Raw genomic sequence first — 15,172 nt, forward strand, 5'->3', positions numbered from 1 at the left:
CTTACAGTCAGCTTACTTCGTATAGGTGTTGTCCTGGGGCCATCTTACAGAAGTCTACCCTGTGAAGCTTTTGAAGTTCTGCATTCAGAATTCATATCTGAAAATCTTTGCTGTAGGACTCTGAGATATATTTGCTAATTTATATTCTAGCAGCATTGCTCTGATTGACATTTGTGGTGGTTATGTTTATTAGTTTACTAGTCTTGTAAGTCTAGTGGTGAGAACGTGGAATTATGGATGTTTTCACTGGCGTCAATATTCATAGTAGTTACCAGCAAAGATCTCCAGACGGGAAGCTGTACCACAAACAGTGTGAGAATAGGAAGATCTAGAGAAGAAAAGGATGGCAGTTCCTCCCTACGTTTACGTACATTTTGCTTTTTGTGCTCATGATTTAACAGATGTCTTCTTCTTTATGCAGGGCTGTAATTGAAGTACAAGATGGCAAGAACCAGCCACAGCAACTATGTCCTTCAGCAGCTAAACAACCAAAGAGAGTGGGGCTTTTTGTGCGACTGCTGTATCGCTATCGATGATATTTATTTTCAAGCACATAAAGCAGTTCTTGCTGCATGCAGCTCCTATTTTAGGATGTTTTTTATGAACCATCAACACACTACAGCCCAGCTGAATCTAAGCAACATGAAGATTAGCGCCGAATGCTTTGATCTTATTTTACAGTTCATGTACTTAGGAAAAATTATGACAGCCCCTGCCAATTTTGAGCAATTTAAAGTGGCCATGAACTATTTACAGCTATATAACGTACCTGAATGTCTAGAAGATATACAGGATACAGACTCATCTAGTTTAAAATGTTCATCTTCTGCTTCTAGCACCCAGAATAGTAAAATGATATTTGGCGTGAGAATGTATGAAGACACGCTTGCTAGAAATGGCAGCGAAGCAAACAGGTGGGGCATGGAGCCGCCAAGTTCAACAGTAAATACATCCCATAACAAAGAGCCTGATGAAGAAGCTTTGCAGCTAAGTAGCTTCCCCGAACAACTGTTTGATGTCTGCAAAAAAAGCACCACGTCCAAATTCTCTCACACGAAAGAGCGCGTGTCCCACTCGCGCCGTTTTGGAAGAAGCTTCACCTGCGACAGCTGCGGGTTTAGTTTTAGCTGTGAAAAGCTACTGGATGAGCACGTGTTAACGTGCACTAACAGGCATTCTTACCAAAGTGCCAGGTACTACAGCGCTGAAAAAATAGACTTTAACGAAAAGGACTCTACTTCTAAGATAATCTCCACACAAACAGAAAAATACAAGGGGGACTCGAGCCAAGCTGCAGATGATTCTTCGTCTCCCGTGTCAAACATCACGAGCAGAAAAAGCAGCACGGTTGCCTCCGAGACATCAGGTGAGGAAGGAAGTAGAGCCTCTGAGAGGAAGAGAATTATCATCAAGATGGAACCAGAGGACAATCCTGCAGATGAGCTGAAGGATTTTAATATTATTAAGGTGACGGATAAAGACTGCAATGAGTCTTCCGACAATGATGACCTAGATGATGAACAGGAAGAACCGCTTTACAGATACTATGTTGAGGAGGAGATCAGAGAGAAGAGAAATGCTCGGAAGACTTTAAAACCCCGTTTATCCATGGATGAGGATGAAAGAAAGTGTTTGAAAAGTCCGCGGCACCTTAACAGGAAGGCTCCTTCAGTGCAGGAAGATGTGGAGAATGCTCCCTGTGAACTTTGTGGGCTAACAATCACCGAGGAAGATTTGTCCTCTCATTATTTATCCAAACACATAGAAAATATATGTGCTTGTGGCAAGTGTGGTCAAATACTGGTCAAAGGCAAGCAGTTACAGGACCATGCGCAGACCTGTGGAGAACCCCAGGATCTGACCATGAACGGTATCAGAAATTCTGAGGAGAAAATGGACTTAGAAGAAAACCCCGAGGAGCAGTCAGAAATAAGGGACATGATGTTTGCAGAGATGCTAGAGGACATCAGGGACAGTCATTTCCAAATGAACAGCCTTCAAAAAAAACAGTTATACAAGCATTCTGCCTGTCCTTTCCGATGCCCTAATTGCGGTCAGCGTTTTGAAACTGAAAACCTAGTGGTTGAACATATGTCAAACTGCCTGGAGCAAGATCTGTTCAAGAACTCCATGATGGAAGAGAACGAGAGGGATCACAGACGTAAGCATTTCTGCAATCTTTGTGGGAAAGGATTTTATCAGCGCTGCCACTTGCGGGAACACTATACCGTTCATACCAAGGAAAAACAGTTTGTTTGTCAGACATGTGGGAAGCAGTTCTTAAGAGAGCGCCAGTTGCGGCTCCACAATGATATGCACAAAGGCATGGCCAGGTATGTCTGTTCCATTTGTGATCAAGGAAACTTCCGAAAACATGACCATGTACGGCATATGATATCTCACTTATCAGCTGGAGAGACTATATGCCAGGTCTGCTTTCAGATATTCCCAAATAATGAGCAACTGGAGCAGCACATGGATGTTCATCTGTATACATGTGGAGTATGTGGAGCAAAATTTAATTTGAGGAAAGATATGAGATCTCACTATAATGCCAAGCATTTGAAAAGAACATAAGAGTAAACATACTGTTAAAGCATTAAGTTGGCAGCAGAGAGAACACCAAAGCAAGGCATACAGTATAGTAGACAAAAATTGAAAAAAAAAAAAAATTGAAAATAAGTCTCTTTTTTATTATTTTTTTTAAGACCCTCCTAACCATAGGTGTCTATTTAGGCTCATCAAGTATATAGCTTTGAAAAGCATCGTGTGTTTAATTATTACATTTTCACTGTTTCCTAATATCAGTTTCTGTTCTTAATTTTATTGTTTTACTAAGTAGATATACAAATCATTATTTTTAAACTGTAGATTAAAAGCACAATGTTACCCCTTCACTGACTGCTATTAAACAGTTCTCGGATCCACGTCCGTAAGATGAGTGCTTTAATATTTCCATGTGTTGTTTCTTCATGTGAAAATTTTAGATCACAGCGATTAACGTGCAAGAGCATAATTGTTCATAATCCCCAAATTAATTTTCAAAATGAAAAAAAAAAAAAACCCCAAAACCCAATGCCAAGAATTAATCCTTTGCTCTCTGACTCTGCTCTAAGGGCAGAGCTGGCTGTCCTGCTCCTCTGCTTCTTGGCTTTTTTGGAACGTGCATCCCAGGGGTGAGAGCGCATAGGCTCAGTTAAACCTTGCAGACTTGGACTGGTGTGCGCGGAGGGAGAGGGAGTTAATGACTGTTGGGATAACCGAGGAGTTCCCAGCAGAGTGGTCGTTTTCCAGACTTGAAGTCCTAGCAGAACTGTACAACTGACGTTGGCCTTTTCGTTTTCTGTCTGTACCTACGTGGGTATACATAACCTGCTTATTCTAATACACAAGGGAAGTGGCTGTGGTGGGTTGCTAGGAATGCAGAATGGCGATGCGCACTGAAGACTGCATTTCTCAGCCTAGCTGTAAATGGTGCCTTGCTGCTTGTGTTGGAAAGTTAAAAGTGGGGTGGGTGCGAAGATAGTCCCATTGCTTGGGCGGGGAGGGGAAGGGGGAGTGCGGCTCGTGTGAACCTTAGGGGGTTTTTTTCTTTCTTGTTTTCATGATACTTTCTGAATGTTCTGTTTTTCAACAAGAATATAACAAGAAAAGACTGCAGAGTTTGCTTAATAAATGTAAAGACATTTTATACCTTTTAAGATTCCTTTCTGATTCTAGTATAGCCCTAATCTGCATAGCTTGTCTCTTAATTTAATTGAATTTAAAAATCCTACTAAGTACCAGCTGACATCAATTCAGTGAGGCAGTTTGGCCTTTGAGAGAACGACTGGCTTTGACTCCTAGGCACCAGCTGTCTAAACGTTCATTAAGTGCATGATTTTTAATGGGGGGAGGACAGGATCCTAATATGTAATGGTGGAGAAAACTACTAAAACATAAAACCTAGCAGTACTTTCTCCCAGCAGATCTCACTTTATCAAAGAGGGTAATAATGCTATTTGCCACTGAGCTGTGGAGGGAGGAAAGCAATTTAGATCGGCAATTGAGGCAGCTGGACTAGACGATCGTTGTAGGTCCCTTCCAAGTGAAATATTCTATTCTGTCGCCTCGCGTGCCAGTGGTGGGGTTGAGAATACGAGCCAGGAGCTGAGGGTCTGGGCCAGGGCTTTCACGTGCTTGTTGCTATCCGAGTTGAGTTTTGATCCCTTGTTGTTCCTTGGGGATTACGAGGGATATCAAGCTTTAATGTTGGACTATTTATAGAAATTAATACAGTTCAGAATCTCCACTATAACTATTTAAATTAGTATGAGTTGCCTTGCATTTATTCAGTTTTAAATGTGCATTAGAGTTTCTCTTGGTTGGTAGACATGCGCGTGTCTGGGGCGATGGAGAAGGACCCCGCCAGCAGACCTCAGTCCTGAGCCGGCAGCCGGCTCCCCGGGCACCGACTGCTTCGGGTGCAGTTCGGGCCTTTAGCATTTTGCCGTAACTGCTCAGCCCTTTCTTTTCTTGTATGATGCCAAAGCCAACCAGGTCCTGAATAACACTGGGGCCAAAAAGACCATGGATGTGAATGCACTCCAGCATTTCAGTTAATTCAGAGCTTCCCCCTTCTTAGGTTTATTCCAAATTCCCCAGCCCAACCCAGACTGAAGGTCAGTGTTTAAGAGTTCAAAGAACAAGCGGGATGGGTAACACTTTTTAGCACTGGAATCCGTGCTAAGGTGATTATAAGATTCTTCAAAAGACAAAATATTTAACTACAATGATTGTCTTAGAGATGAAGTAGTCAAGTGCTGTAGTGGAAGAGTCGGGGGGGTTAATACACTGCCCACAGCAATTCTCTGACATGCAGGTTATCCCTGACAGTATCAGCTATGGCCAGGCCAGGAAAAGCAGCCAAGGGAAGTGAGGGAGAACTGGGTGGTGCTGGGAGAGTTGGCGGAAGAGTCTTGTGGTGCTGGGAGAGTGGGAATGCTGAGTGGGAGAGGAGATCCTGAGTGGGAGGGGGTGGTGAAGGCTGGGGGGCAGGATTAGAGCTGTGCAGTGGGAAGCAAATCCCAAAGGTGGCATGGCGGGGGCGGCTGGAGGAGTGGATAAAATGTCCTGTAGACGCCTGTGAGACTGGAGTGAGAATGGCTGGGCTTGGCTGGGAGAGCTGTGGGCCTGGGTGATTAGCTCGCTACAGCACAAAGTCGGAGCACAGACTGCGTACCAAGTACAGCCAGCCCCTGTGCTGCAGGGATGGCAGTGGCACAGGAAAGCCTAGATTAAAGACCTTGTTGAAAAGGAGGAGGTGACCTCTGCGAACTAAGAGATCGTTCCTGAATACAGTGAAGGGCTAAGGATGATTTATGGAGACTCCTGCTCGGGGTCAGGAGCCCTTGTTTACAATGTATTGGTCTGAACTTGACCCAAAAACGTTTCACAAAGAAAGTTACTTCCTAGTGTAAGTAGACCTGCCAACTACATAAGTTCAATGGAGGAACTGGGGATGATGGTATTTATGTGTACTGTCTAACTTTATAAACACCCTGGAATACCTTTGTTTTTCAGTTGTAAGCTGTGTTGCAGTAGCCTTTCAAAGGAAAGTTTGTTAAACCTTTCCAACTGGAATTAATGTTTTTTTTTTGTTCTTGTGAAAGAAAACCTAGTGCCTTGGAGTTTACGTGTATGAATATCCAGACTAAAGCTCAAAAAGAGCATGAATTGCACCGCAGGGCAGCTTAACAGAGGGTCTAGTTGTATATAGGCAGAGAAAACCAGAATGACTGAAGTAGCCTGAAAAGTGATCAAGGGGAGTACAGGAGAAAAATCAAAGGTACTAAGGCATAAACAAGACAGCCCGGCTTGCAAGTAGGTGGGGAGAGTGTTTATGGTGACTAAAACCATGCAGGGGAACAGCATGGGACTGTTGAAGAAAAGGTGTGGAGTGACAGGAGGGATTTGGCTGCTGTGAACAGGGAGAAGGGGTGGGTGCTGAGGCAGCCTGGGGCTGCTCACTCCTGGGGACAGGGGTGTTCTCCCCACAATGGGACAACGTACGCAGGAGAGTGAAATGATGGTGTTTCAGCGCTCCTGCCATGATAAAAATTAATTACTGTGGAGACACAATGAAAGCAGACCTGAAAAAAACCCAAAACAATTGCAGTTACGATATCCTAGAAGTCTTGCTGTTACTTGAAAGATAGTGAGGGGGAAGCAAAAATACTTCATTTAGAGTTCTGTTTCCTCTAACAAATTTGTACTTCTTAGTCATCGTAACATAGTTCCTTTGCATCTCCTTACTGTGCTACGTGGACTGTTAAGAGTGTAAAAGCACTTAGGGATCTTTGAGAGTGGAGCTGTAAGCGTATCACATTGCACAAGGCGTAGCCAGAAAGAAAAAGACATGCTGGATGTTCTGACTTACATTTTTAAGTGATTTACTATTCTTATTTTTGGAGGACCTCTCTCCGTTCTGTTGTTTTCCTCATTTTGGCAGTGGTGTGGGCTGCAACCCTGAAAATAATTCATAAGTAGCCAGCCTAGCTCTTAGCTTTCAGGATTTACTGGAGGTTAAAAAGAGGGAATTCATGAAGACCTGGAATGAGATTTTAAATATCACAAAAGCTGTTGAGCTTCTTTTTCAGTTTCAGAGGAGATGTTTCAAATGTTAAAAAAAAATATATATATACTTGTCAATGCCTATTAGCAACTTGTTAATTCAAAGAGTATTTATATTTGTGTATAATGATATTTGTAGCCAACAGGTCTGTGGAGAAATCTTGATTTGAATAGATCAGAATATCACAGAATTCTAAGAATTTGTGCTTTTATTAGGGGACTTCTCTAATATTTTCAGTTAATGGAGAAAATACAATTCAGCATATTTTTTATTCAAAGCTGAAGACAGAAAATGTACTGCCCAGAGAATATATTAAAAATACTTCGTTACAGAAGCGAATACTTGGACTACACTATTGTGTTTGAACGCACTAGCGCTAAACCATCCAGAGCATCTTGGCTGTTGGTGAGGACCTAAGTTTGCTGCTGAAGGCCGTGCCACCTCGAGCCCTGGCAGCCCCTTCCTCCTCCCCACCTGGTTTCAGCTCTCATACCCCACGTGTGCCACCCTCCCCGTTGTCAAAAAGCACATATTTATGTAGCTTCACAATGAACTGAATCGAACAACGGGCTTTTTTGTATTCCCCGGGGGGCTGTTTTTTGGCTGGACCAGTTCCCCGCTGTGCTTCCCTCTCGGGCTCTATGTCAGATCTTGTGCTAGCACAATAGAAGGGATGGCATGAGGGGAGAAATAAGTGGCTGGGAGTGGGCTCGTTTGCTTAAACGAGCTGTGTCAGAACTCGAGGCATGCCCCGAGCTTAACTCAGTCTCTGTCTCCCCCAAGCATCCTGGTGAAAGCTGAACTCTTACATTCATCTCCTATTTCCTGATAAGGAGAAAAGGCGTACTCACATACAAATGAGGCACATCTACGCTATCTGCCCTCTTTACGAGAGCTGGAAACCTTCCTGCATTCAGCTCGCCCCTCAGATATGTTCTGGAGCTTTCTTAGTCTTTCCCGAAACAGACTGTGAGCGCTCCCCGCCACTGGGTTCGCGCGGTTGGCCTGGCCCGAGGCCAGGAATGAGCTGAGCCCCTTGTCCGGCCGCACACCGGGAATGGCTCCCACCTTCCTCTGGTCTTCGTGTCCTCCAGCTGTGGGCCCAGATGCAGCTGTGCTGCCCACCCGCTCGGCAGCCGGGCCCCCGCTCTCCTGCTGCCCTCTGCCCCTCGCAACGTGCGCTTTTCTGGGTGTCGCGATGAGGGGAGACGGCCATCTCATTTTTGGTCTAATACTGAAAGCTCAGGGTAGTTCCTTGCGTAAGTTAAGGAGATACTGGCAGGATCTGTTACTATCCCTGCGTGCCTGCTTCTGACTTTTAAGCGCTTCCTAATCTGAAAGGGTTAAAAATCAAATACTCTGACTTCCCTAATTCTCAGTTGGTTTTATGCTTGTCACAGGCTTAAAGACCTACAAGATGAAGCATGACTAATTTGACTTTATAAAGTCTGCTGAAGGCTAGAAATTAGGAACATGTTTTTAAAAGCTGACATTTCTGCAGTTCTCAGCTGTAAAGCAGTTTTCTGTGTTTTCTTCCAACTTCCAAAAAACTCCTAAAATATTGCTGTGCAGTGTATGCTTGAGACATGGTAGTAGGCTGAAATTTTGAAGGGGGAAGATGCCAAAAAACAGGACACATTTTATAAATCAAGTGTCTTCTGCCACTTTTACAGTTACTTCTACAATTCTGGAATTAATTGTGATTTTATTTTTTCATGCAGAAAGACAAATCTTAATTTGTTACAGGGCAACAGAGCTCATGACTCAGGAGTCAGTTTGTCGTGACTATAAATATTCAGCCCTGAAACAAACAGCCCGTGTTCCTTTTCATGTATTTGAATGACCAGTGCCAACTTTACAGGAGAAATGCTATCGGATCGTTCTTTGGGTCATTTTTGCCCTCAAATGTCTTGTAGGGTTTTTATTTTATTTAAGTCATAGGAAAACAATACTGTGCATTATGCTTTTAGAGAAACTGTTCTCAGTCATTTGTGCACATTCCCTCTGTAAAAGTAGTTGAAAAAATGTTTTTAAAGTTTTGTATTAATGTATTCAACATAACATAACAAAATTATGAGAAACCAGCAGATAGCGCAAGGCCAGATTTTGACTGTTTTGCCTAGCTAGCATGGCACACCTTACCCCAAGAACCTAGAATTTCCAAAGTGGTCAGTATCTTTGACTCTCTTGCAAGAAAACAAAGAAGTTTAACCTTTTCCTGTGCCTCCTGGCATATTAAAACTATAGTAAATCTTCCTGTAGCTACAACCACAAAAAACGATGCTGCATCTATCATTTCCTAATTAGCCCTTTCAGAGCTGTTCGAGAACTTCCCTCTCTGACAAAGTCCTGATGCTGCCATTGTTTTTACTCAAACTCAACTGTGATGTGCATCAGTGAGATTTTGGGGTGTACTTTTTTTTTGGTTGCAAATAAGGGATGATCTCAGATAAGTATGTCTTGTGGTTCTGTAGACATCCCGAGGCTCCTGACAGGGAATCAGAAGAGAGCATTCCTTAAAGGCCTCCAAATCCTGGAAGCTGTGTGCATTGAGGGAAATCCACTGGAAATCAGGACTGTCTGCAAATCCTTGGTTTCTCAACCTGTCTGTCGGGCAAAGTGCCACCAGCGTCAGCAATTGCCAAGGTCTCTGCGGCAGCAGCGTTGCCAACACGAAAGATGCAAGAATCAGTCCTTCCCCATCTCTCCTGATGACAGGGTTGCTATTTTACAGATTTATCCTTTTGGCTCTCCTGTTTGCCTTCTGTTTTTTGAAATGGGAAGATGTGCTTTCTTCCTGTTTTAAAGCAATGACTAGGGCTAAGAACTTGCCTTTTTTAATAGTTCTCACATGTTCAATTGAACCTACACAAGTCAGTAATACCTACTCGCTCCTTTTTTAGGTAACCATCCCACTACATTGGGGATGGTCACCAGAGGGACTTCTGCTTCCAAGTCCCCAGAAAATGAACGGGAGAAATAATATAATGTCCTTCTCTCCATGGCAAAAGCCCCAAGACCATGAAAGTCTGTGGAAATGCAGATACGCTGGCTAAAAATAGAGTTTGCTGAATACCATAGATTACTTTTGGTTTTGGCAATAGATACACCAGACTTCTGGTATCAGTTACGCTCCTTCCTTTTAGTCAAGTCCTCATTAGAGCATTTATTCAGGATGCTAAAGATGGTGCCTCTGTTTCCTTCCTGCCTATGGGGTTCCTACTGGTAGAGTCCCAACTGCCAAACTACTGAGGTTCAGGTTTCTAGCCACTGGTTACTTAATTATTTATACAAAGTGGAAACATTTTAAGAGATGAAGTCTAGAATATCCCTCCTTCAGGATAAGGATAGATACAGTAGTGTTGTAGAAGGAGGAAGTAACAGGGTAGGATCCCTTGGAACTGATGAAGAAATTGGCTTAGTACATCCCATAGCCCAGGAAAGAGCTTGGATCTCTGAGCTGCATTGCTATCAGGTAGATTAAATATAATTTGTGTACACTTACATATGCTGTAAAACATGACACTGGCACGGTCTGCGTGCCTGGAACTATGAGGATTAGCCCCACCTAGTCTGCTTTCAGACAGGGTTGTGTTTCACTTAGATTTTCCTGGCTGTTGCTAACGTGGTGAGTTCTGCCAGAAAAGACAGAGGTCCCGATGAACAGTAATTTAAAAACTGAAAAATAAGTCAATTAAGACACAAGAAATCGTGCAATAATTGTTACAGTTCTTTCAGCTTTGCTGTGCAAAGAGTTAAATAGTTCAAAGGCAGTTTCCTTTGGAGAATGTTTATTTGATCAAGTTCAGTGTGGCTTAGACCCCAAATAGAAATACTAGCTTCAAACAGAGCACTACTGTGAAAGTAGGAATAGTCTGTGGCCTTCCAGACCTCACAAGCTATGTTGGTTTGTTACACAGAGTCAAAACAAAGATGTCCCTTAAAACACATATACATTAACTCGGTGTATTTCACACACCACAGTGTTTTATCTCAGATCTGCTTTTCTCCCCAGTCATTGGGGCTGAGCCAAAGCCACTGAGATCCTGGATGAACTGTAGACTTCTCAGTGAAGAGCATATATGGTATGATTGGACCATTCAAGCTACTTAAATCATTAGAGAACAGGCTTTGAGCGCTACTGCTCCTATTGACTAAGCTTGAAGTACTACATCCTTTGGATTTTGGACCAGTGCTTATCTTTGCTTCTTGATTCCCTTTACATTGCAGAAAGCAGGGTGAGGAAGAACCCAGCGGGTGCTTCTGTCTTAAACAGAGCCTGGAAGATCTTGTTAGCTGGGGGGTGTTATTTTTTTGTTTTTTCAGGTCCTTAGCTGGCTGAATCTTCAGCCTTCTAATAAAGCGCTAAGCATTAAAAACGCATCATTAATACACGATGAAATACGCCAAGTTCAACCACTTAATGTAACAGTCAAACCCATGCAGATGCTATTAGTACAGGAACCTGATACCATGCCAAATCTGGAGAGTTATCTTTGATCTATCTCCAGATCCTCCTTTTATTTGTAAACATCCAGCTAATCACAGACTTCCTCTGACTTTTATGAAGTGGAAGAAACTGCATCCCTTGTAACATCTCTGAAGTGCTTTAACTTTGCAGATGTTCATGGATTTGTGTGCTGGGGAGGGATGAGCTCCATCTGGTGGCTCACTGGAAAGATGCCTGTTTCTACTGAAAAAGCTCAAACGTTTCTACAGTTGAGCAAAGTTTACTGTGTGAAGAGTGAAGCAGATCCTCTTGCAGCTGTGCATTCCTAAAACAACTTCTGTTTTTAGGGTGGCTAGAGGATTTTAGAGTCTGGGAGGAGGGCACAACATTTTACCTCTAATCTAGCATACCGCGGGCTAAAAGCTATTACCGATGCCCGCAGTTCTCTGGTGTTCACAGTTCTGTACGTACACCACACCGCCACAGTTGGCACTGATTAACAGTATTTTTGCAGGCTCATCGGAAAAATGTAATTTAATATTCACAGGCTACCCACCTTCCCACACTCAGAGGTGGTCCCACACAGCATAGTCGTACTTGAGGGTGGCGGTGTAAAGAAGCTCAGTCATGCCGCGTGAGCCATGTATGATCTGCAAATAACACAGATCTTTGACTGCAAAATGCAGGCCAGCATCTTAATAAACAGCAATGTTAAACACTGATGTTGCCTGGGGAAAAATAATGCTCACATGCATACTGTAGTTAGAATACCTTTTTTTTTCTCCTCCTTTGTTAGTTTACAAACAAAAAAAGGCATTTCCTGACCTTTGAGCTAGTCAAGCAAGAGCTCCTTTGAGATAACAGCGTCAGCCCAATGAATTCCCCTGCAAGATTCGAACAATGTATTAGGTAGACACGTGGACTTGCTGCCAGAACCAGCAGTACTTTGAAGCTAGCAGTTTGCCCAAGACCCGCTTCCCCACGTTCACATCGCCCTCCTGGCATGAAACAAAAGCCATTTGTCCCAGATTGCTTTTTCGCCCACCATCAAGTATGTGACATGGCACAGAAGGCAGATATAATACACAGACAGTTCTGAGCCTGGCATGTGCTGTGAGGGCCTGGCCCCGTGTCGTACGGGGCACCCTATAACGCGTACTGACGTGTGGAGCACCACTCTCAAGGCTTTCCTCTCAAAGGTGTGCCAGGAAGTTCAGCCCTGAGCTGGCCTTGAGGATGCTCTAGCAGGTAAGTAATGCAGACGGCTGAGAAACCTGGCTCCACGTGCAGCCTTGAAGCCTTTCCTGCTCTGCAGTGTAGACACCACCGCTCCGTCCAGGGCTGCTGTAGCGTGCATAGAAACATCAAGTGTAAATTAGCCAGAAGTGGGACAATTGTATACTTGTACAATGTGATTTACATAGCCAGAGAAAGAAGACAGTGTACCAAGAAAAAAAGCCCTGAGGATTGTCTTTAAAAGTTACATCCACATGTTTCCAATTTTTTGACTGTTTGTATAGGATACAAAGCTGCTTGTATTTGTCATAAATCAATTTGGTCCAAAGAGACTTACAGGAATTGTAAATATTTATAGCATTTATCTGCATTTAACCTAAAATAAGAATTTGGGGAGGGAGGGTTATGTAAATATGTAACAGTTACCTCTGAGTTAGGCAAGGGATAAAAAACCCAAAACCAACCCCCAAACAGGAAAATATGAAGCAGTAAGAAGTATTCCAGGGTGGGGGTGTTCCAAGCTATGAGAAGTCCAGGCTGAGAGGAAATAATACTCGTGCAATTTTTTGAGCATCCACTAAGCCAAGCCATAAACCACTACTGGAAAGTAACACATACAGTATCAAAAATAACTTGTGGGAGGCTTGGGAAGTGAAGTTTTTTCTTCAGCAAATCTTTAGCTGTTTTGAAAATGGAAGGCAAAGGAGAAAGAAACAAACAAAAGTTTCTGAAACAAGATCAAAACATGGTTTAAGATTAAGTTGTGTTTTGGTGGGGTAGGGGTTGAAGGAAACGAACCGTATGGCTTTCAGACAGAGTTCCTGACTCTGGTGGGTGCTCTGAATATGACTGAAGGATGGGTATTTAGAGCAAAACCACACCATAGTGAGGTGGGAGGGACCACATCATGCTAGCAAGTACAGTACTGGAGTGCGGGCTTCTGACTTTTAATATTTTTCTTGCATTTCTTTTCTGCATGGCGGTAGTGAAATAGGGACTTCTAAGCTTCTGAACAACTGCGAGAACCAGGTTTGAAGAAGACATGAGGAAGAACTGGTCGGCAAAAGATTTCATAAAAACTCAGAACTGCGTGTGCCAGATCTGAATTGGCACCACCTTTGCTTTTTTGACATACTGCAGCAGTCGCAAAAGGCACCAAAGCAGTCAAATTAGAACATGCAGTAAAAGTTGTTTTGGACTCTTCTCTGTATTATAAGACTTACTTCCTTGTGACTATTATTTACACCTGTTAAAAACAAATTTGAAGTCTCCTTTCATGGGGCAGACAGCCAAAAGAGGCAGATGCCAGGTGTTAAGGGCTGCCCTGAAATGAGTTTGCAGAATTTGCTATTCATGTGCTGGAGTGCTCCTTTTCCGAAATGAGGCTTCTTAGAGTTTCTGTCAAAAACTGTTTAGATTTTTTTAGTTCAAACATTAGAAGTATATACTCGTGAACTAAAACTTATGTATTTTCAGTTACAATGCTAAACTATCAAGTGTTTAAAAAGAGGAAAAAAAAATTAATCTGGAGTACAAGGTGAAAAAAAAAAAAAAAAAAACTTAGAAACTGAACGACAGAGGGTCCCTGAGGAAGGACAGGATGGTGAGAAAGATCCAGCTGACCTGGTTCCCCCTGCTGCCATGATCATCATTTGCAAGCTGAAGAGGACCTTCCATGGAGCACAGTGCTTGTATGTGGAGAGTAAAGAAATGGTGCTCCGGTCTTATTACAAGAATGGTGAAAAATTTTTACCAACAAGGAGATGAGTAAATGTGAAATAATCTTCACAGGGCACAGGGTGCACCTTGTTCTGGATCTAAGCCTTGCAAAAGCTGGCTTGAAGAGGAGAATCAGGCATTCATGTTCAGATTTGAGCTTTTTAGGAATCCTAATGTTTCCAGCTAAATTAATGGGGAAAAAAAACCCTAACAAAAAACCCAACAAGGCAGTAAATGTTTCAAATTAGGGCCAGCATGGATTAAAAAAGTATTAATTTCCTTTGCTTCCCCCAGACAACAGTGGATCAGATTAAGACATGTAAGCAGACTAAACATGCTGATCTATATTCTGCTGTAGTTACGCATCTTACTAATTCTACTCATGACTATAAAAGGATGTTTCATTGTTCACTATAACTGTTATCTCAAGAAGAGTCTGTCTACAATTTTATTTATAATTGGCATCATTTTCATTACTGTTGTTATGAAGCGTGTAAAATATTGTCTGTATTGCAGCTTGTATAGGGCATGTGTCTGTGCTTGCTTTACTCTTTTTGAGTTTATAAAGTTGCTATACAAATGCAAGAAAAGATGTGGTTGCTTAATCTAATTACATAGCCCCAAACATTTCAGCATATAGATGTTGAAGGTATCGGCTCTATTAACACGTAACACCTTAAACATTAATATAGGCATTTTAAAAGCCTTCAGTGCGATACCAGAATGCCAACACTTCTGCCCCAGTGGCTGTGCTGGAGCCAAGGGGAAGACGGTGAATATCTGGGCAAAGCCAGATACCACTGGGGACTCCCCCAGGGAGAAGGCACAGCATAGCTAGGTAATCTGATAGAAAATGGGATGTCCTTTCCATAGAGAACAGGAAGGACCTTCACGGTAGGACCACCATGAAGCAGAGGAGAGAAGGGAAATATGTTTATAGCATCACCTAAAGATAGGCCTTCAGCAGTATACTAAGTGTAGGACATCTAGAACAGGCTGTGACTGTTCTGTAACTTAGCAATTATTTGTAGTCTATGTAGAGTAGCAGTGAAGACATTCCAGGTTAGTTTTCATCATCTTTAAAGCTTATTCTGTGCTTTGATACAGTATCTTTAATAAAATATTCTTACAAATCTGCTTATTATTCTCATTTA

The 15,172-nt window shown here is 42.6% G+C and overlaps 1 protein-coding gene across 1 annotated transcript in view; it reads left to right on the forward strand.

Annotated features, from left to right (window-relative positions):
* Positions 1 to 441: 441 nt before the first annotated feature.
* ZBTB1 (zinc finger and BTB domain containing 1) overlaps positions 442 to 15,172 on the forward strand; it is a 49,225-nt gene continuing 34,494 nt past the window's right edge. The window contains 1 exon segment of the mRNA XM_075712832.1: positions 442 to 2,333. Within this exon segment, the coding sequence (XP_075568947.1) occupies positions 442 to 2,333 (1,892 nt within the window).

Source organism: Pelecanus crispus, chromosome 6, assembly GCF_030463565.1.
Source record: "Pelecanus crispus isolate bPelCri1 chromosome 6, bPelCri1.pri, whole genome shotgun sequence".
NCBI lineage: Eukaryota > Metazoa > Chordata > Aves > Pelecaniformes > Pelecanidae > Pelecanus > Pelecanus crispus.